Source organism: Saccoglossus kowalevskii, chromosome 12, assembly GCF_978046115.1.
Source record: "Saccoglossus kowalevskii chromosome 12, keSacKowa6.1, whole genome shotgun sequence".
NCBI classification, from domain to species: domain Eukaryota; kingdom Metazoa; phylum Hemichordata; class Enteropneusta; family Harrimaniidae; genus Saccoglossus; species Saccoglossus kowalevskii.
The window spans coordinates 31,165,780-31,187,032 of record NC_140652.1 but is presented as its reverse complement, the minus strand read 5'-3'; the positions used below and the strand labels follow the sequence as shown (position 1 = coordinate 31,187,032).

Sequence of the window (21,253 nt, the reverse complement as noted above, 5' to 3'; positions counted from 1 at the left end):
GGCAGTTGATTCGTTTTGAAGTATCGCGAGATTTGGCGAGTTCTATCATGGCTGCCTCCACGGGAAAGAGTTTGCTGCGACTTTTTCGAACACACTCGTCGTTTTTACAGAATTACATTCATTTCAAGTTACCAGGTTTAGGTAAATTATCTTTTTGTTAAATATTTACAATCATTCTCACGAATGTTATTGTACTAATGAATTGTTCAGATTATTTCAAAAGCATGGACATGTGCGCTGTGGGGGCTGAGTGATAAAGGGTAGTTCAAGTTGGAGGCAACCTGTAACAGGACCGGTCCCACTAAACACCCACCGGGACCTACCGGTATCACTCTCGCATTCGCGCCTGTTAGTGGCGAGAGTGGTTAGAAACTAGAATGGCAACAGTCGGGCGATTTTTTTCAAACATCGGGTGTATATATTTATATTTGTATTTTTTATTAGACGCATAAAATCCTTAGGAAAGGATAAAAAGGGTCTTACAGAAAGAAATTAAAAAAAAACTACAATCTAAAAAAGAAAACAAAGAATAAAACCTTTTCTAAAAAAATAAAACAAATCAAAAACAATAAAGACAATTTGCAGCCAATGGTGAATACAGAATATAGAATGAACACAAAATGTAGCCTAATACACTGATTTTTAATTTAAAAAAATACAGGACTGTACTCAGGGCTACGATCAGTCAACTTCACGGAAGAGAGCAGTTGGCCGTGTTGGCAATATCCCGATGGTCAAAATAATAAGACCCTGGGGCCTAGTTTCACGAAATCTCGCGCTATAGTAGTTTATTATTGTTTCGTTTTCTCATAGGATTCCATCCACCTATCTCATTAAAATAGGTACAGTGGCTGCAGTTCTGTAATTCTCTTGTCCGTTTGCTTGCCAAGAAAGCTTCAAACCTGCAGCTAGAGGTATATTGGCTACCTCCATACATGTATACTTGTATCAGTTTTTAGCTACATGTACATCATAAATGACTAGGTAATTATCTGTTTCAGATTACATCGAACAGTGTCAACCCCCAAAAAATATTATTATGGATCAATAAAGAGCATTTATTGCTCTTTCATTTGGCATCAGCACTCCCACTTTCTATTGATTAATAGCCTTTATTGAAGTTGTATCCTAAAAATGGAGATAGATCTAAGGACAATAAAGCATGGTTGACATTCCATGTTAGAAACATTCAGAATAAAAAAAAGATATGTTAGTATAAAAAAAAAAAAACTAAACAAAAGTACAACAACAAACTTGCCCGAAAGTGTATATATAAAGAGTGTATATGGCTGACATTAGTCTAAATCTTGGTAAAATTGCCATGGTTAACTTACTAGAATCATTTTAGGCACAATTCCAGAAGCCGAACCTACACACAAATTGGTGACGTCACAAAATACATGGCCTTCAATCGGGGTCGTTTGCTCGGTATATACGAATTGGTATATACAAATTACAATAAAGATACTTAAGACATTACACATAAGGTGGAACAAACAAAGAACGTCGCGAAAAAATAATACACCTCACGAAACTCCACCATACAAAACTGAATGAATAAATAATAAAATACTTTGTGTCTTAAACTGAACGACGCGCAATTTGTTCAACAGTTACCAGGTTGTGACAAGAGATAAACAGAAGACCAAAGTCAAGTAAGTTTTGTTAGGTATTAAAGTTTCACTCTAGCGTTCCCTATTACGAAAACAATTCAGGCAACAAATGAATATCTTCTGTGGTGTTGTGGAATTTATACGGTGTCTGTGGAATTGTTGATTGAAGGTTCAAATTCAGCAGTTGACGTTTTGTTTCACAATTAAATCAAATATCCAAAGATACCAGAATATTTATTTCATTAATTTAACACCTTGCAATGGTGGAAGTTGATCAAACACAAGTTCTTTATATCTAAATAAGTATCAAATATTTGTCAACACATCTGTTCTCTCAATTTAACAAGTTTTAATGGTGGAAAATAATTAAACAAGAGTTGTTCACACCAAAATAATTATTAAATATTTGTGGAGACTTTTGTTCTCTCAATTTAACAACTTGTAATGATTGGAATTAATCAAACGTGACTTGTTTACACCAAAATAAGCCTCAAATATTTGTTGACACATTTGTTCTCTCAATTTAACAACTTGTAATGGTGGAAATTAATTAAACGCGACTTGTTTACACCAAAATAAGCCTCAAATATTTGTTGACACATTTGTTCTCTCAATTTAACAACTTGTAATGGTGGAAATTAATTAAACGCGACTTGTTTAATCTGGACACTCCTACAAAAGATATGAAAGATATTAAAGACATATAGAGCTTAAAGTACACCAAGAACTCAAGTCAGCTCAATAACAGAATACAAGAATACTACCTCACATGGAAGCCAGTCACAGTGCAGCGGTCGTCGAAGTACGGGCCTGATTAACAGCTGCAAGTCACATGTACACCAACAGACACCAGGATTATTACTGCTCTCCAAATTCCTCCTTTCTAACTCTTGCCCCCAAAAATAATATATCGCCCCTTTTAGAATGTATTGACCCCAAAACTAATGAATATTCATAAGCACAGAAACTTCCCATGTCATGAATAAATTAGCATAATTTTAAAAAAATTGCATAAAGTGTAGGTATGTCTTCTGGAATTATGCCTCATTTTATTACATGCATATCATGTGTGGTTGTTTTATGACTAATATTTTATCAGATCATTTGTCTACAAAATTAAAGTTGCCTGTCCATTAGACAAGTGGGGATATAAAAGTACTCGGGTTTTTTTCTAAACTGGGGAACAGGAGGCGCAGCGCCCTGATACTCTCGGCTGGTGCCCTCTTACTGAATTGCCGATTGGACTTTAAGGTAGCGAGAAGGGTTTTGTAACGTTTTCGAATAAAACATTCTCTGTCTGTTGTCTCGTTCAGAACAGTGATTTAGCTTATATATTTCAAAAGACTAAGTACATGTATAGAGGTACAAGTTCGCACAAACTGGACAGTCATTGTTTACATAATGATCACGTGATATCAAAAATGGCGAACCTTGTAAAAATGACTAAGTCTGCGATTGCGAGAGCACACTGCGGAATTTCCTGGTGAAATTTACGTCATGCATTGTCCGTAATCAAGTCCATTGAAATGTGTCCCCTGTAATCAAAAGACCTATTATTCCGATTTCTATGCAGGTTTGTTTTTTTGTCCCCAAATTATTTCATACTTGACACCTTTAACAGACTATTATTCTGTGACAAAGCATTTTCTTTAAAAACCCAGACATATTTCGCACCATCATTATCTTTTGAACAATAACTGCGAGTTTGAATGTCCTAGTCCAAACGCACTTGATTTGGCGGCGGTCCCAATGAGTCGTACTCAGTCAAAACTTCAACTGGAGAAAAACGTGGAAAACAGTTTTGGTTAATAAAACACTGTAGATTTGCTGTATTATAAATATACACTAAAAATGACCAAACGTATTAACCACTGATATCATAGAACTCATACAGAGTGTCTGATAATGAATAATTTCAAGCTCTAGCGTGAAAAATGAAGAAAACTGCTGGCATTTGGGACCGTACTCCAGGAACGTTCGGGTTTCCATTGTTATGCAAACGAACAACGAGGGATAATCCTCTGACAAACATTACTGTCCCACTGTACACGCTGACAGTTTACAAACAAGCTAATTCTTCAAATGTCTCTGATAAGAGATCTAATAAAACGGTTTTCATGGTGAAACAAAATGGCAGATGTTTGAAAAAAAAAATGCTGTTTCAGAGTGCGACACTGAGTGGCAGATTTTTCTTTGCCTCGTCTGTCAACGCTTTCTTTCCTTCGCCATTGCGTTAGAAAAAATGGTATCAGTAAAATAGAATATTGACTTGAAAAATAAAACGATTTAAAAGAAAGTTGCGCAAAGTTACCGTACTTATTTCGCACAACCTCCCGCTTCCGCTTTCCAATCACCTTTCTCTCTCGCATTTGCGACCGCTTGTTGAATTCGACCGGACAATTTTTGTTTTATTTTCGACCACGCAAAGCCCGAAATATCACCACAGGCCCGCCCGCGCGCTCGCGCGCATGCATTTAAAATTCAGACTAATAGAAAAATTTCCGAGGTTCACATTGTCTTATAATTGTCTTTCTGGTTTTTATGAATGTTGAACAGCTGACAAAAGTTCAAATACTTTTTGTTTTAACTATCTATAATTTTATGCACACAATCTGACCCTTTGACCTCAATTTGGCTTGGACTGAATATTTTATTTTAAACAATATTCTGACGTGAAATACAAAATGTATTTCAACACAAGTACCACATGGTTGTCTGGGTTTTCTGAGTCTTCGCGATGTGTTTTGTATAATTATTGTTGTTTTCCCCCCGAGGCAAATACAAGCTGAAGGACCATGAAGCTAAATGGCAGTTCCATACATGGGCTGAGTGAAAGGAAATATTTCTAAGCCTAAAATAAAACCTAATATTACACCTCTTTGCGTATTTGTTAATTTTACATATGTTTTTCATGACAGTATGTCTGTAAATATCTAAAAAAATCTCGTCTTTCTTTGATAATTTCGATTGTTTGGAATGTCTGTCGGCCGTCTCCCAATAATTTGTTTGGAATGTCGATCCCAGTTGGTTTCTCCATACTGAGTTTAGAAAGGGCGTCGATCAACAAAATCAGCCGAGACAAGACAAACATTGACCCTAATCATTCATGGGAACCATGTCCGTAATGTGTGGGCTGAAACCCCAAATAATTAAACAAGTATTATTATTACTATGATATATATTTTATTTTACATCGCAAAATTACAACAGAGCTAGAATTGTTTGCGGTGAAACAACTGCATTGAAGACGATGCAACTTCAACTAGCCATTTCTTACCTTGAAATAAAAAATAAATAAAAATTCGACGAAGAGCATCGGGGAAAATATTAATAATAATTCTTATCAATTAATTGCTTTATTTTATTTGAATCCGTGAAATTCACAAGTTTTTTAACATTTGTTGGCAACTTCCGTGCTAAAAAAGATTGAAAATGTGGGTGTGGTTCTTTTGCGAGGTCCTGTTGTTAATACGGACAAATATGGTTCTGTGACCCAGGTCGTGCTCCGATCATGTGACTTTCAGCCAATCAATGATGTTGTAACAAAGCATATTTGACGCTAATTGAAGGGTTGCCGTACCATCATCCAATTTCCGGCGTCGATTCACATAGTGTTTTTGTGCTGTGGGAGGCTTCAAAATTATTCTCTGAAAAACATCAATATATTTTGACAAACGGGTGGAATTTGACCTCAGTTCAAAAAGAAAATACTAGGCTAAGATACATTAGAGTTCACGCGAATCAGTTTTCTCTGCAAGTTGGGAAATAAAGTAAACCAGAGTAGGGTCGATGATTTTCAGCCCTGAAGGACTTCCGTGTGAATCCTGAATTTTGAATTTTTCATTGACTGGCCACCAAATATTTATGGCTATAACTAAATTAGACTGAACTCATTCAATGATCGGGACTTATTTTTGAAAATTTAATGAAAAATTTTACCAGACCGGCCGACGTGGATTTGGTATCGTTATTTTTGGAATTAATCATTTCCATTTCATTAACATTTCCTTGTTTCTCTGCTCTGTCAAAATGAGTTACCTACGCTTTTTTCACGTAACTGTCTCATTAAAATAATAAAAATATTACATCTAGAACAAGCACCCAAAACACGTAACAAGAGGTTCCAGTTCAGTTGCTTTCACGATACAAGTGTCATACAACTATTAGATTTGAAGTGTCATTCAGAATTTAATAATAGTTAATACTAGTTGTATGTTCACACTTTACTATCAAAACCACCATTTTGACCACTCATGTGCCAGTGATCAGTGTTTGAGCGAGTGGTCGGTGTTTCAATGAGCGAGCGGGCGAAAAAAAAAAACGCAATTAAAATGCGGTCGGTCTCCAATGGTCGGAAATTAAGGGATAAGCGGTCAATGTAAAAGCGGAAGGTTGGGCGAAATGAGTACTGTATGCCTAGACTGTATGACCATGTTTCCCTGACGAAGTCTTGACTGACAATAGTGGCGTTCACGTTAGAGATCTCGGCACGTGCCGAAAAGAACTTGATCTCGGTCCGCATAGATGCTTGGGACCGAAACTCGGCACGTGCCGAAATCACGCCCTCAGTGGTAAATTTAAGAAAAACATAAGTTGATTGATACTAGCATGAAATGACGATGACAGGAAATTCAGAGATACTAGTATATGGTCAAATGCTGTAGTAATGAATGAAACGAATGCAAACCGTTGTCAGCAACGCATATTTATGTGCTGCTGCAACCGCTATTTTCTTGCACATTTTACATTGACATGAAAATAATAATTGTGTTTCGAATCTTCTTTGCCGTTCATGTGTACGAGGACTAGTAATAAACACCATTGCAATAAATGAATATAATTTCACTATAACAATTATTATTATCATCATATGCGTATCATTTTCCATGTTTGGGCCAACAGATCAACGATTGAAGGCGTGATTTCGGCACGAGCCGAGTTGGTCCTAAGTGGGTCCTGAATAACGTGAACACAACTGCTGTAATCCCTCTGTAAACACAACGGATTAAAAATTTCGGCACGTGGCGAGATTTCGTAACGTGAACGTAGTAAATAATGCTGATAATGGACGTTAGATAAACACGCACTGTTTGCGACGGGAAGCTTATCACCCGTTATATCAGAATCGTCAACAACAGAGTATACAGATAAGATGTTATCATTTAATCCCTTCCAAAGATAAACATTATGCAAATATCCATGAAACGGCAGTTGTAGTCTTTTCTGCTTTTAAAACACTAATTTAAGCAATGTTATTTCGCAATTCGATCTTTTGTAAACCTGGGATGATGTATCAAGGTCTAAAGTAACCGTTTTATCAATTTTTGAAAAATCAAGAAAAAAGTGAAAATTTCCCTTTCATAAATATATTTCTTGAGCTGCGCACTTCCGTGCTGCCGTACAACATGAAATCTTTCTCAAATATATTTTTCTCCTAGAAAACTTCCCAGCAACACCAGCTGACAAATGTGTCTGGACACCAAATACACTAAAATTACTCCAAAAATATTTCAATGGCGATAGATACACCTTTCAAACGGCACAGAAATCTTCGATATGGCGTTTTCAGGTTGATCGCCTGTGTGTGCTCCCTCTTGTTCATTTTTCCTAGAAAAAAAACCTGATATATTATAGAATTAGGTGTTCTGAATGCACAAAGAAAAAAAAAATTGTTTTTGTATCAACTCCAGTATTTTAATTTTTTCTATTATAGCTTGCAGTATACATCAGTCATGGTCTGTCCGATCAGCAAGATATATCAATACAAGTTGTTTAATTCATAACAGGTATAGTGTATGGGTTTTCACTTGAAAGTTAAAATATTCCCATCCATGGTGGTGAATACTACATTGTTTTCCTTACCAATTACCAAGTAGTTTAACCACTTGATAAACGGAGAAAATAACATTTGGAAAGATCACAGTATTTTACAGATTCATGTAATAAGTACATAATATTGACAATACATTTTTTTATTGTAATTTAGAAACTTTTATAGAGCACTCTGCCTTGTAGACCCACACTCCATAATTAAGTATCAAGGGAAGGGACACAGCACATAGTGACAGACATTTCTGGTGGACATCAAAAAACTAGTGGCTTGCCTGGGTATTTAGGGCTTACCACGGTTTTGCGAACATTATTGCCTTGTACATAATAGTGAAATAGTCTTGTACATCTAGAATTTATTTTTTCATCAAAAGCAGGTTCTTCATTTATTCTGAAACGTACATCTGCATTTGTTTGAACATTTAAATTAGTTTATAATTGGGTTAAACTACATCACCAACTTTCTTTTGTTTACAATAGATGTGGAAGTTCTATAATGCATAGTGGAAATAAATCACACCACCCAAGCTAAAACATTCAAACAGTACAAACCATTTTTGGTTGACATTAATTGGCTGTTATATCTCTTACTAGTATTACATTTTTCTACAAACAGAAAAAAGACGCATAATTAGAGTTATCACTAGATACTACAAAGTATAACAAATGTAACGACTGATGCAGAAAATGATGCAATCCTGTACTGCCTTTATGCATACTTATTGTATGGTATTCTCATGATAACCTAATAGTACGAAGGGATGTGGCCAATATGAAAGCGCGTTGGGTTCAGGTGTATTATAAGGTATAGCTGGAAACATAGTAGAGCCTTACATATTAAATAATTTCAGATTTTCCTCTCGGAGCTATTCTGGGAATCCCAGTATAGATGTTGAAGATATTGAGAGAAGATTATCAATACCTCAAGAAAAGACTAATGGTAAGATATCATACTTGTGCGACTAAGCGTCCAGGTTAAATAAACTCACACCAAGCATACATTGTTCAATTCAAAAAATATTCTATTTATGAACTTTTCAATGCTTGTTGTGACATTAGCTTTTTTAAAGGGTGGTGGTTGCCACGTCACTCATGCAAAGATGGCAACTTTATTGCGTAGATCAATGCATACAAAAAAAGAAACTACCAAGTTTTAACTACTGGTAGGTAATTCTTGAGATAATTGTAACACATCAAAAGACTGTCAGAAGTCAAAGTTAGTATTTAGTGTACGTCATAACCAGAATAAAGGACACATTCATGCTTGTCACTCTGAGAGCATTTTTAATATATCAACGTAATTCTTGCGCATACATGGATGTGGCACAACCACCTTAAACACATCATTAGCATTAGTGCTGACTGCAGGAATAAATTTCTTGCAATGTCTGTAATGAAATGGACGGGAATGTTGAAAAATTCTGTGCTGTATCTTTATTATTAACATTTCTTGTGGCTGCAATAACAGAAAGTTTTTATCTGTTTTCGAACATTGAAATTTTATGCATCAGTATAAAATCGTAAAGTCTTGTTTTCAATTAATATTCTGAATATGAATTAGTTTAATTATGAATTATCTAAGTTTAGAAAGACTCCCCTGATTCTTGCCACATCTGTTTTCAGCCGTCATCGAAAAAGTAAACACGGATATTTTGACCAACCCTGGAAGGTTATTTGCAGTTGTTTACTTCAATAGAAAACAGTATAAAGTGACTGTAGAAGATTTAATACTGTCAATTGAGCATATAGAAGCCGATATTGGTGAAAAGATTAGGTTAGAAAAGGTAAATACCAGTATATGAATTATATTTATTTACATGTTTGTTTGTGATTACAAATGAATCATGTTGACTTTCTGACACTAACAACACTTCCTGGTTTGAAACTTGATTCAAACTTGACCAAGAATTAATAATGAACTATAAGATGTCAGTCCCATATTAGATTCAGGAAAAACAATAGAAGTTTGGAGGGCCTTTGTCCCAGTGTCTGGCTTGGTTATTGAGCATACTTTTTGCGGGGGATACCCACTGGCCAAGGGGAAGACTTGACGTGAAGCTAGGTGATTAGGTGCTATACACAGACGTTGGGACGTTGGTTTGAGTCAATTGCACCAGTATATGTTCACTTTGATTCTTTGATTTGACATAGTATTTACCATGCTGTTTATTTGGTGTTAGGTAGTTACTTGCTGATACAATACTGTAAAGGGGTTAATTATTCACTGGGTTTTAATTTTGCTTATTTCGCTGACTGGAAAATGCGCTAAATTAAAACCCAGTGAATATGTAAAATTTAGCATAAAACACATTATCTAAATGATAAAACCGTGAATTTAAAACCCACTGAATGTGCCTGAAATGCTAAATCAGTGAAATTTAAATCCAGTGAAAATTAGTCATTTTACAGTACACTGGAAAATGCAACTCAGTGGTGACAAGTTTTTAGTCCCTGTTCGGACGAAGTCCGAAAACGGGGACTTATAATTCGGTCTCCGTCCGTGTGTCCGTCCAGAGTCATATCTCAGAATCCCTTGGACCGATTCCGTTCATTCTTTGCATGTTCCTAGTACTTTATGTGGGACATATGCACATGCAGTGGTTCAGCGATTCGATTCAAAATGGCTGACTAGCAGCCATCTTGTTTTTTGAAAATGTTGTATTTTGGACATGCTTTGTCAGTTTTCATTCAAACTTGGTACATAGATTATACATGTTAGGATACATGTCCATGACGATTTATTTCACAATTGGCTCAAAGATGGTCTACTTGTAGGCATCTTGTTTTTGTTTTTTTATGCGGTATCTTGGACGTGCTCTGTCAGTTTTCATTCAAATTTGGCACATACATGTACTTTATACATGTTAGGATGCATGTCCATGACAATTTGTTTCAAAATCTGGTCAAGGATAGCCAATTGACAGTCGTCTGACTTTTTGGCCTTACTACTTTCACAATTTATGTACCATTTTCATTCGTATTTGGCACATACATCATACATATCAGTGTGTTTCATAATCAGATCAAAGATGACCGAATAAGGGCTGTTTTTATTTTTGGCCATATTACTACTACACGGAACGCATGTTTTGATGTAAATAAACAATCTTTTGTATACGCCACTTGGAACTCAAGTTTCATGGACACGCTCGCGACAACCCCTCTGCTTTAATATGACGAACTCAAAGAGAACTTTCAAAAAATTAATGGGGACTGTGTCATGTATTTTCATACCTGGTCCATGTTTGTTTCTTACGATGTTTAATTGTATAGTTTTACACTGATCCTCATTTCTGGTTGACAGGTTCTCATATTTAATTTTCTTGGTTGAAACGTAAGACCAGTTGATTTTGTTATAAAATTGATTAATCTTTTTCAGATTATGATGGTTGGAAGTAATGACTTTTCTCTGATTGGACGGCCTCTTCTTTCGTAAGTTAAACATCACATATACTTTCATGTACTTTTTATGGTAGATTTCATAGTAACACACATTTTACTGTTTACTTATTAATGGATGTAAGAGGTTAACTATTACAAATTCCAGGACAAGAAATTGTGAATAAAAAAACTTATTTTTTTGCTTCTAGTTTTAAGCTGGATATTTTTTTCAGGATGATGGCATTTTTAGCTCTTCTGTCAACAAAAGTCAAGCAGAGCTTATCATATTACTGATTGTCAATCGTCTGTCGGCATCAACATTACATTTTTGATTTCTTCTTAAAAACTGTTGTATGGGCTTCATACTCCAAATGTACATTGGGTAGCTCTCTCTCAGATTTGTTCACTTTGTGATGATACCTTAAATTCTCTAATCTTAGTGAATCCTCTTGTCATTTTGGGTAAAAAATGCTATTTTCTACTTCTTTTTGATATGAATAAAATATTCACAGCATTTTAATAAAATAAATTGTATAATACATGTAGTAATATATCAGTTTACTATGTTTGAATCTATAATACTCTATGTCACTAGGAGAGACATGGTGGAAGTGTGGGCAACTGTGATCGAGAAAACAACAACACCAAAACAGATATACTTCAAAATGAAAAGAAGGAAAGGGTATAAAAAATGGGTTGGTAAGTATCACAGTAAAAGTTAATACAGTTCAAGTCAAATTAAAATTTTGTGTTTAATACTGAGCATGCTACTGCATGTATGCAATGCATTATGGGAAAACACTTTCTATTGTATATAATGGTAATGAAAACTCTGTAAATTAAATGTCAGTATTTTGAAATGTTAATATTAATTTTCATATCAATAATAATAAATGACTGACTTCATTTCATGTCACTGAACAAAGTGCAAACTAGCAAATTTGTGTCATTTACCATGACATTCCAAGGACCCCAAATTTTATTTATTTGCGAAGCACACAATGGAAGCGGTTAATAGTGAAAGATAGTATGTCTGTTCCACTGATATCTCGAGAACCAATTATCAGATTTTAATGAAACTTGGTACATATATGCTTTAGGATAATGCACATACCTGATTAGGTTTTGGTTGAAATCTTAATAACCCAATTTAATTTAAGCATTTTAACTTGTTCGCTGCATAGATGTAGACATCAGTACATATTCCCGAAGACGTCACTGCATATTCCTGATGACATCACTGCAAACCTCTGATGACATCACTGCAGACCTCTGATGACATTACTGCATATTCTTGATGACCATATCAACATCGACATGTTACTCAACTAAATTATATTTGTACAAATGATCTTAACCTCTGTTATATTTTTTGTCTTTTCAGAATATAAAGATAACCTCTCGGTTTTGAGAATCAACAGTATTGAGATCACACCACTAAAAGATAGAAGATTATAGGGGCTAAAAACATCTCATCTTATTTTATTAGCTAACCTGTTATCAATTTATTTTATCTGCCATTCAACAATGTCTTCTGAACATGTTGTTACTGCAAAATGCTCGAAATGTCTGGAAAAAAAAGAGGTCTTAACCCAATTTTACACTTTCTAATGGCTTAAAATGTAAGATTTTGACAAGGTCTGATCAGTGCACCTGGCAACTTAAAAGTAAATAATTGTTTACTTTTGAGCACATACTTAAATTGCGTATTTATAAGGCATGTTGTATTTCTGTAAATTGGTAAAAAAATAGTCCATGAATTGGTGTGAAATTTGGTGAGCCCGAGACCTGTGTAGATGCAGTGTAGGCAAGTTTTGTCCAGAACTTTCAGTAAATGATGGATACTGTTTTTATATTTTGTGTCTTGTTGAAAGCACATACAGATTTCAAATTGTTGTACTACTGCTCAAACATTGTAACAGCAACTTGCTTAATTTAAGTAAAAGCATACAATATACTCTGATTCAAATTTTATTTCGTTGTAGACTCAATAGTTGACCCAACAGATGACCACCATAGTATGCATGTTGACTCATGACACCATAGTATGCATGTTGGCTGATGACATCGTAGTATGCATGTTGACTCATGACACCATAGTATGCATGTTGACTGATGACACCATAGTATGCATGTTGACTGATGCCATAGTATGTATGTTGACTGATGACCACCATGGTATGCATGTTAACTGATGACATCGTAGTATGCATGTTGACTCATGACACCATAGTATGTATGTTGACAGATGACACCATAGTATGCATGTTAACTGATGACATCGTAGTATGCATGTTGACTCATGACACCATAGTATGCATGTTGACTGATGACATATGTATGTTGACTCATGACACCATAGTATGCATGTTAACTGATGACATCGTAGTATGCATGTTGACTGATGACATAGTATGTATGTTGACTGATGACATCATAGTATGCATGTTGACTGATGACATAGTATGTATGTTGACTGATGACCACCATAGTATGCATGTTGACAGATGACACCATAGTATGCATGTTAACTGATGACATCGTAGTATGCATGTTGACTCATGACACCATAGTATGTATGTTGACAGATGACACCATAGTATGCATGTTAACTGATGACATCGTAGTATGCATGTTGACTCATGACACCATAGTATGCATGTTGACTGATGACATATGTATGTTGACTCATGACACCATAGTATGCATGTTAACTGATGACATCGTAGTATGCATGTTGACTGATGACATAGTATGTATGTTGACTGATGACATCATAGTATGCATGTTGACAGATGACATAGTATGTATGTTGACTGATGACCACCATAGTATGCATGTTGACAGATGACACCATAGTATGCATGTTAACTGATGACATCGTAGTATGCATGTTGACTCATGACATAGTATGTATGTTGACTGATGACATCATAGTATGCATGTTGACTGATGACATAGTATGTATGTTGACTGATGACCACCATAGTATGCATGTTGACAGATGACACCATAGTATGCATGTTAACTGATGACATCGTAGTATGCATGTTGACTGATGACATAGTATGTATGTTGACTGATGACATCATAGTATGCATGTTGACAGATGACACCATAGTATGCATGTTGACTGATGACACCATAGTATGTATGTTGACTGATGACCACCATAGTATGCATGTTGACGGATGACACCATAGTATGCATGTTAACTGATGACATCGTAGTATGCATGTTGACTCATGACACCATAGTATGCATGTTGACTGATGACATAATATGTATGTTGACTCATGACACCATAGTATGCATGTTAACTGATGACATCGTAGTATGCATGTTGACTGATGACATAGTATGTATGTTGACTGATGACATCATAGTATGCATGTTGACTGATGACCACCATGGTATGCATGTTGACTGATGACCACCATGGTATGCATGTTGACTGATGACACCATGGTATGCATGTTGACTGATGACCACCATGGTATGTAGGTTGACTGATGACATAGTATGTATGTTGATTGATGACACCATAGTATGCATGTTGACTGATGACACCATGGTATGTATGTTGACTGATGACCACCATGGTATGCATGTTGACTGATGACCACCATGGTATGTAGGTTGACTGATGACATAGTATGTATGTTGACTTATGCCACCATAGTATGCATGTTGACTTATGACACCATAGTATGCATGTTGACTTATGATACCATAGTATGTATGTTGACTCATGACATCATAGTATGTATGTTGGCTGATGACACCATAGTATGCATGTTGACTGATGACATAGTATGTATGTTGGCTGATATCATAGTATGTATGTTGACTTATGCCACCATAGTTAGCATGTTGGCTGATAACACCATAGTATGTATGTTGACTGATGACATCGTAGTATGTATGTTGACTCATGACATCATAGTATGTATGTTGACTGATGACACCATATTATGCATGTTGACCCAATAGATGATACCATACTATGCATATTGACTGATGACATCATAGTATGCATGTTGACTGATGACACCGTAGTTTGCACGTTGACTGGTGACATCATAGTATGTATGTTGACTGATGACATCATAGTATGCATGTTGACTGATGACACCGTAGTTTGCACGTTGACTGGTGACATCATAGTATGTATGTTGACTGATGACACCATAGTATGCATGTTGACTGATGACATCATATTATGTATGTTGACTGATGACACCATAGTATGCATGTTGACCCAATAGATGATACCATACTATGCATATTGACTGATGACATCATAGTATGCATGTTGACTGATGACACCGTAGTTTGCACGTTGACTGATGACATCATAGTATGCATGTTGACTGATGACACCATAGTATGCATGTTGACTGATGACATAGTATGCATGTTGACTGATGACACCGTAGTTTGCATGTTGACTGATGACATCATAGTATATATGTTGACTGATGACACCATAGTATGCATGTTGACTGATGACCACCATGCTATGTAGGTTGACTGATGACATAGTATGTATGTTGATTGATGACCACCATAGTATGCATGTTGACTGATGACCAACATGGTATGTAGGTTGACTGATGACACCATAGTAATACATGTTGACTGATGACACCATAGTATGTATGTTGACTGATGACCACCATGGTATGTAGGTTGACTGATGACACCATAGTATGCATGTTGACTGATGACCACCATGGTATGTATGTTGACTAATGACACCATAGTATGCATGTTGACTGATGACCACCATGGTATGTATGTTGACTCATGACATCATAGTATTATGTTGATTGATGACACCATAGTATGCATGTTGACTGATGACATAGTATGTATGTTGACTGATGACATCGTAGTATGCATGTTGACTGATGACCACCATGGTATGTAGGTTGACTGATGACACCATAGTATGTATGTTGGCTGATGACATAGTATTATGTTGATTGATGACACCATAGTAATACATGTTGACTGATGACATCGTAGTATGCATGTTGACTGATGACATAGTATGTATGTTGACTGATGACACCATAGTATGCATGTTGACTGATGACACCATAGTATGCATGTTAACTGATGACACCATAGTATGCATGTTGACTGATGACATAGTATGTATGTTGACTGATGACATCATAGTATGTATGTTGACTGATGACACCATAGTATGCATGTTGATGTTGACTGATGACACCATAGTATGCATGTTGACTTGTGACCACCATGGTATGTAGGTTGACTGATGACACCATAGTATGCATGTTGACTGATGACATAGTATTATGTTGATTGATGACACCATAGTAATACATGTTGACTGATGACATCGTAGTATGCATGTTGACTGATGACCACCATGGTATGTAGGTTGACTGATGACACCATAGTATGTATGTTGGCTGATGACATAGTATTATGTTGATTGATGACACCATAGTAATACATGTTGACTGATGACATCGTAGTATGCATGTTGACTGATGACCACCATGGTATGTAGGTTGACTGATGACACCATAGTATGTATGTTGGCTGATGACATAGTATTATGTTGATTGATGACACCATAGTAATACATGTTGACTGATGACATCGTAGTATGTATGTTGACTAATGACACCATAGTATGCGTGTTGACTGATGACCACCATGGTATGTATGTTGACTCATGACACCATAGTATGTATGTTGATTGATGACACCATAGTATGCATGTTGACTGATGACATAGTATGTATGTTGACTGATGACCACCATGGTATGTAGGTTGACTGATGACACCATAGTATGTATGTTGGCTGATGACATAGTATTATGTTGATTGATGACACCATAGTAATACATGTTCAGTGTTCTCCCCAGAAAAATGTCTCAGAGTGGCGGCTAATTTGCATATAATTTACATAATCATTAGCATATGTCTGGAGATAAAGAAAACAATAATGTCAGGCTTGCATGGATGAAATTGTGTCTTTATTTTTTAACAAAATTATGTACAAGATTAAATGAATCTGCTGCTGTGTGATTTCTATGTAATGTTGATTCTTCGGACTTTCATGGAAGCCCAGTGGTCTGCAGCTTTTGAGAACGCCGTGATTTTCTTTGCTTCCCACTTCTAATGACATGGCCTTCTTGTGCATCTCCGAGTGTGCGTGTTTATCTATAGCATATTTCGTAATATTTATACATGGCATACAATTCCATACCAAAGAACTATTTCTGGATGTTTTTAAGTTGAATTTTCCACATATGTGACACAGCAATCCTAAAAGATAAGAAATAGGAGCGAATCAATACTTGTATTTAAAAAACATTGTCACGATCAACACGAAAATAAACAAATTGCCGCCATTTTGAAAAGTCGCCAAACTAAAAAAATTGCCACGATAAAATTTACCCTACTATTTCAAAACACAATACTAGTATTAGTTATTTTGATAAATCGTAGCCAACAATTTTTGAACTTCCAGAAAGAAAGTCGTTTCCAAAAAAATGTTTCGACGATCGGCAAAAAATGAAGCCATACAAAAGTTTACTAAACTAGGTCAGAATACGCTTCTAAGTAAAACGCTACAAATAAATACTTTTTTTTACCTTTGCCATCGGATGTTTCTCTCAGCCACGTATATTTTGTTGTCCATTGTGCATCTAATCCAGACTATCTTTTTTTTTTTTGCACCTTTCGCTGTAACATCATCTTGGACACGTTTAGTACCACTGCCGACAGGGGTACCGGTGACCGTGTTGCTGGTGGGTTTATCGCTCGCAACCAGGGGCCCAGCAGGGCGTTCTACGCGGAACCACGACGTAATATTTCTGCTGTTTGACATCGTTGCTTCTTCAAGCCGAATATGCTACTGAGAAAATGCTCGCTATTACCCCAATTAAATAGGGCGAAAGTGTTTATTGTCGAAGTACGAAGCTGTATTAGTCCATTGTCTTTGTGTAATCACTGACATGTTTCCATTCACACCTGATTTAGCTCACAGTAACGGACGCTGATGACGCTGACTAACAGATTCGCACGTGTATTTACAAGCTAAAACAAAGAGTAACAGGAAATGCCACAGAGTAGCGGGCAATCTCTCAGAGTAGCGACATAAATAATAGAGTAGCGGCCCCGCTACGCTAAAACGCTTTGGGGAGAACACTGCATGTTGACTGATGACATCGTAGTATGCATGTTGACTCGTGACACCATAGTATGCATGTTGACTGATGACACCATAGTATGTATGTTGACTGATGACACCATAGTATGCATGTTGACTGATGACATAGTATGTATGTTGACTGATGACATCATAGTATGTATGTTGACTGATGACACCATAGTATGCATGTTGATGTTGACTGATGACACCATAGTATGCATGTTGACTTGTGACCACCATGGTATGTAGGTTGACTGATGACACCATAGTATGCATGTTGACTGATGACATAGTATTATGTTGATTGATGACACCATAGTAATACATGTTGACTGATGACATCGTAGTATGCATGTTGACTGATGACCACCATGGTATGTAGGTTGACTGATGACACCATAGTATGTATGTTGGCTGATGACATAGTATTATGTTGATTGATGACACCATAGTAATACATGTTGACTGATGACACCATAGTATGCATGTTGACTGATGACATAGTATGTATGTTGACTGATGACATCATAGTATGTATGTTGACTGATGACACCATAGTATGCATGTTGATGTTGACTGATGACACCATAGTATGCATGTTGACTTATGACCACCATGGTATGTAGGTTGACTGATGACACCATAGTATGCATGTTGACTGATGACATAGTATTATGTTGATTGATGACACCATAGTAATACATGTTGACTGATGACACCGTAGTTTGCATGTTGACTGATGACATCATAGTATATATGTTGACTGATGACACCATAGTATGCATGTTGACTGATGACCACCATGCTATGTAGGTTGACTGATGACATAGTATGTATGTTGATTGATGACCACCATAGTATGCATGTTGACTGATGACCAACATGGTATGTAGGTTGACTGATGACACCATAGTAATACATGTTGACTGATGACACCATAGTATGTATGTTGACTGATGACCACCATGGTATGTAGGTTGACCATAGTATGTATGTTGGCTGATGACATAGTATTATGTTGATTGATGACACCATAGTAATACATGTTGACTGATGACACCATAGTATGCATGTTGACTGATGACATAGTATGTATGTTGACTGATGACACCATAGTATGCATGTTGACTGATGACACCATAGTATGCATGTTAACTGATGACACCATAGTATGCATGTTGACTGATGACATAGTATGTATGTTGACTGATGACATCATAGTATGTATGTTGACTGATGACACCATAGTATGCATGTTGATGTTGACTGATGACACCATAGTATGCATGTTGACTTGTGACCACCATGGTATGTAGGTTGACTGATGACACCATAGTATGCATGTTGACTGATGACATAGTATTATGTTGATTGATGACACCATAGTAATACATGTTGACTGATGACATCGTAGTATGCATGTTGACTGATGACCACCATGGTATGTAGGTTGACTGATGACACCATAGTATGTATGTTGGCTGATGACATAGTATTATGTTGATTGATGACACCATAGTAATACATGTTGACTGATGACATCGTAGTATGCATGTTGACTGATGACCACCATGGTATGTAGGTTGACTGATGACACCATAGTATGTATGTTGGCTGATGACATAGTATTATGTTGATTGATGACACCATAGTAATACATGTTGACTGATGACATCGTAGTATGTATGTTGACTAATGACACCATAGTATGCGTGTTGACTGATGACCACCATGGTATGTATGTTGACTCATGACACCATAGTATGTATGTTGATTGATGACACCATAGTATGCATGTTGACTGATGACATAGTATGTATGTTGACTGATGACCACCATGGTATGTAGGTTGACTGATGACACCATAGTATGTATGTTGGCTGATGACATAGTATTATGTTGATTGATGACACCATAGTAATACATGTTCAGTGTTCTCCCCAGAAAAATGTCTCAGAGTGGCGGCTAATTTGCATATAATTTACATAATCATTAGCATATGTCTGGAGATAAAGAAAACAATAATGTCAGGCTTGCATGGATGAAATTGTGTCTTTATTTTTTAACAAAATTATGTACAAGATTAAATGAATCTGCTGCTGTGTGATTTCTATGTAATGTTGATTCTTCGGACTTTCATGGAAGCCCAGTGGTCTGCAGCTTTTGAGAACGCCGTGATTTTCTTTGCTTCCCACTTCTAATGACATGGCCTTCTTGTGCATCTCCGAGTGTGCGTGTTTATCTATAGCATATTTCGTAATATTTATACATGGCATACAATTCCATACCAAAGAACTATTTCTGGATGTTTTTAAGTTGAATTTTCCACATATGTGACACAGCAATCCTAAAAGATAAGAAATAGGAGCGAATCAATACTTGTATTTAAAAAACATTGTCACGATCAACACGAAAATAAACAAATTGCCGCCATTTTGAAAAGTCGCCAAACTAAAAAAATTGCCACGATAAAATTTACCCTACTATTTCAAAACACAATACTAGTATTAGTTATTTTGATAAATCGTAGCCAACAATTTTTGAACTTCCAGAAAGAAAGTCGTTTCCAAAAAAATGTTTCGACGATCGGCAAAAAATGAAGCCATACAAAAGTTTACTAAACTAGGTCAGAATACGCTTCTAAGTAAAACGCTACAAATAAATACTTTTTTTTACCTTTGCCATCGGATGTTTCTCTCAGCCACGTATATTTTGTTGTCCATTGTGCATCTAATCCAGACTATCTTTTTTTTTTTTGCACCTTTCGCTGTAACATCATCTTGGACACGTTTAGTACCACTGCCGACAGGGGTACCGGTGACCGTGTTGCTGGTGGGTTTATCGCTCGCAACCAGGGGCCCAGCAGGGCGTTCTACGCGGAACCACGACGTAATATTTCTGCTGTTTGACATCGTTGCTTCTTCAATCGTAGTATGCATGTTGACTCATGACACCATAGTATGCAGGTTGACTGATGACATCATAGTATGCATGTTGACTCATGACATAGTATGTATGTTGACTGATGACATCATAGTATGTATGTTCACTGATGACACCATAGTATGCATGTTGATGTTGACTCATGACACCATAGTATGTATGTTGACTGATGACCACCATGGTATGTATGTTGACTGATGACACTATAGTATGTATGTTAACTGATGACACCATAGTATGTATGTTGACTGATGACACCATGGTATGCATGTTGACTGATGACCA

At 36.3% G+C, this 21,253-nt stretch overlaps 2 protein-coding genes and 1 long non-coding RNA gene across 3 annotated transcripts; 1 reads left to right on the top strand and 2 right to left on the bottom strand.

Annotated features, from left to right (window-relative positions):
* Positions 1-7: 7 nt before the first annotated feature.
* On the top strand, positions 8-12,786 carry LOC100370921 (large ribosomal subunit protein bL21m-like). Its single transcript, XM_002739899.4, has 7 exons — positions 8-141; positions 7,327-7,399; positions 8,294-8,382; positions 9,066-9,226; positions 10,822-10,874; positions 11,419-11,522; positions 12,208-12,786. Exons 1-7 carry the CDS (start codon positions 48-50, stop codon positions 12,279-12,281), a joined length of 648 nt encoding a protein of 215 aa, XP_002739945.1. The 5' UTR covers positions 8-47; the 3' UTR covers positions 12,282-12,786.
* A 4,036-nt stretch (positions 12,787-16,822) lies between these two features.
* On the bottom strand, positions 16,823-18,072 carry LOC146735731 (uncharacterized). Its single transcript, XR_014931192.1, has 2 exons — positions 17,466-18,072; positions 16,823-17,136 (listed from the first exon to the last, which is right to left on the bottom strand). It is a non-coding gene; the product is annotated as an uncharacterized LOC146735731 (long non-coding RNA).
* A 1,986-nt stretch (positions 18,073-20,058) lies between these two features.
* Positions 20,059-20,991, bottom strand: LOC146735730 (uncharacterized). The gene is made up of 2 exons (XM_085506231.1): positions 20,702-20,991; positions 20,059-20,372 (listed from the first exon to the last, which is right to left on the bottom strand). Exons 1-2 carry the CDS (start codon positions 20,962-20,964, stop codon positions 20,321-20,323), a joined length of 315 nt encoding a protein of 104 aa, XP_085362357.1. The 5' UTR covers positions 20,965-20,991; the 3' UTR covers positions 20,059-20,320.
* Between the last annotated feature and the right edge of the window lie 262 nt (positions 20,992-21,253).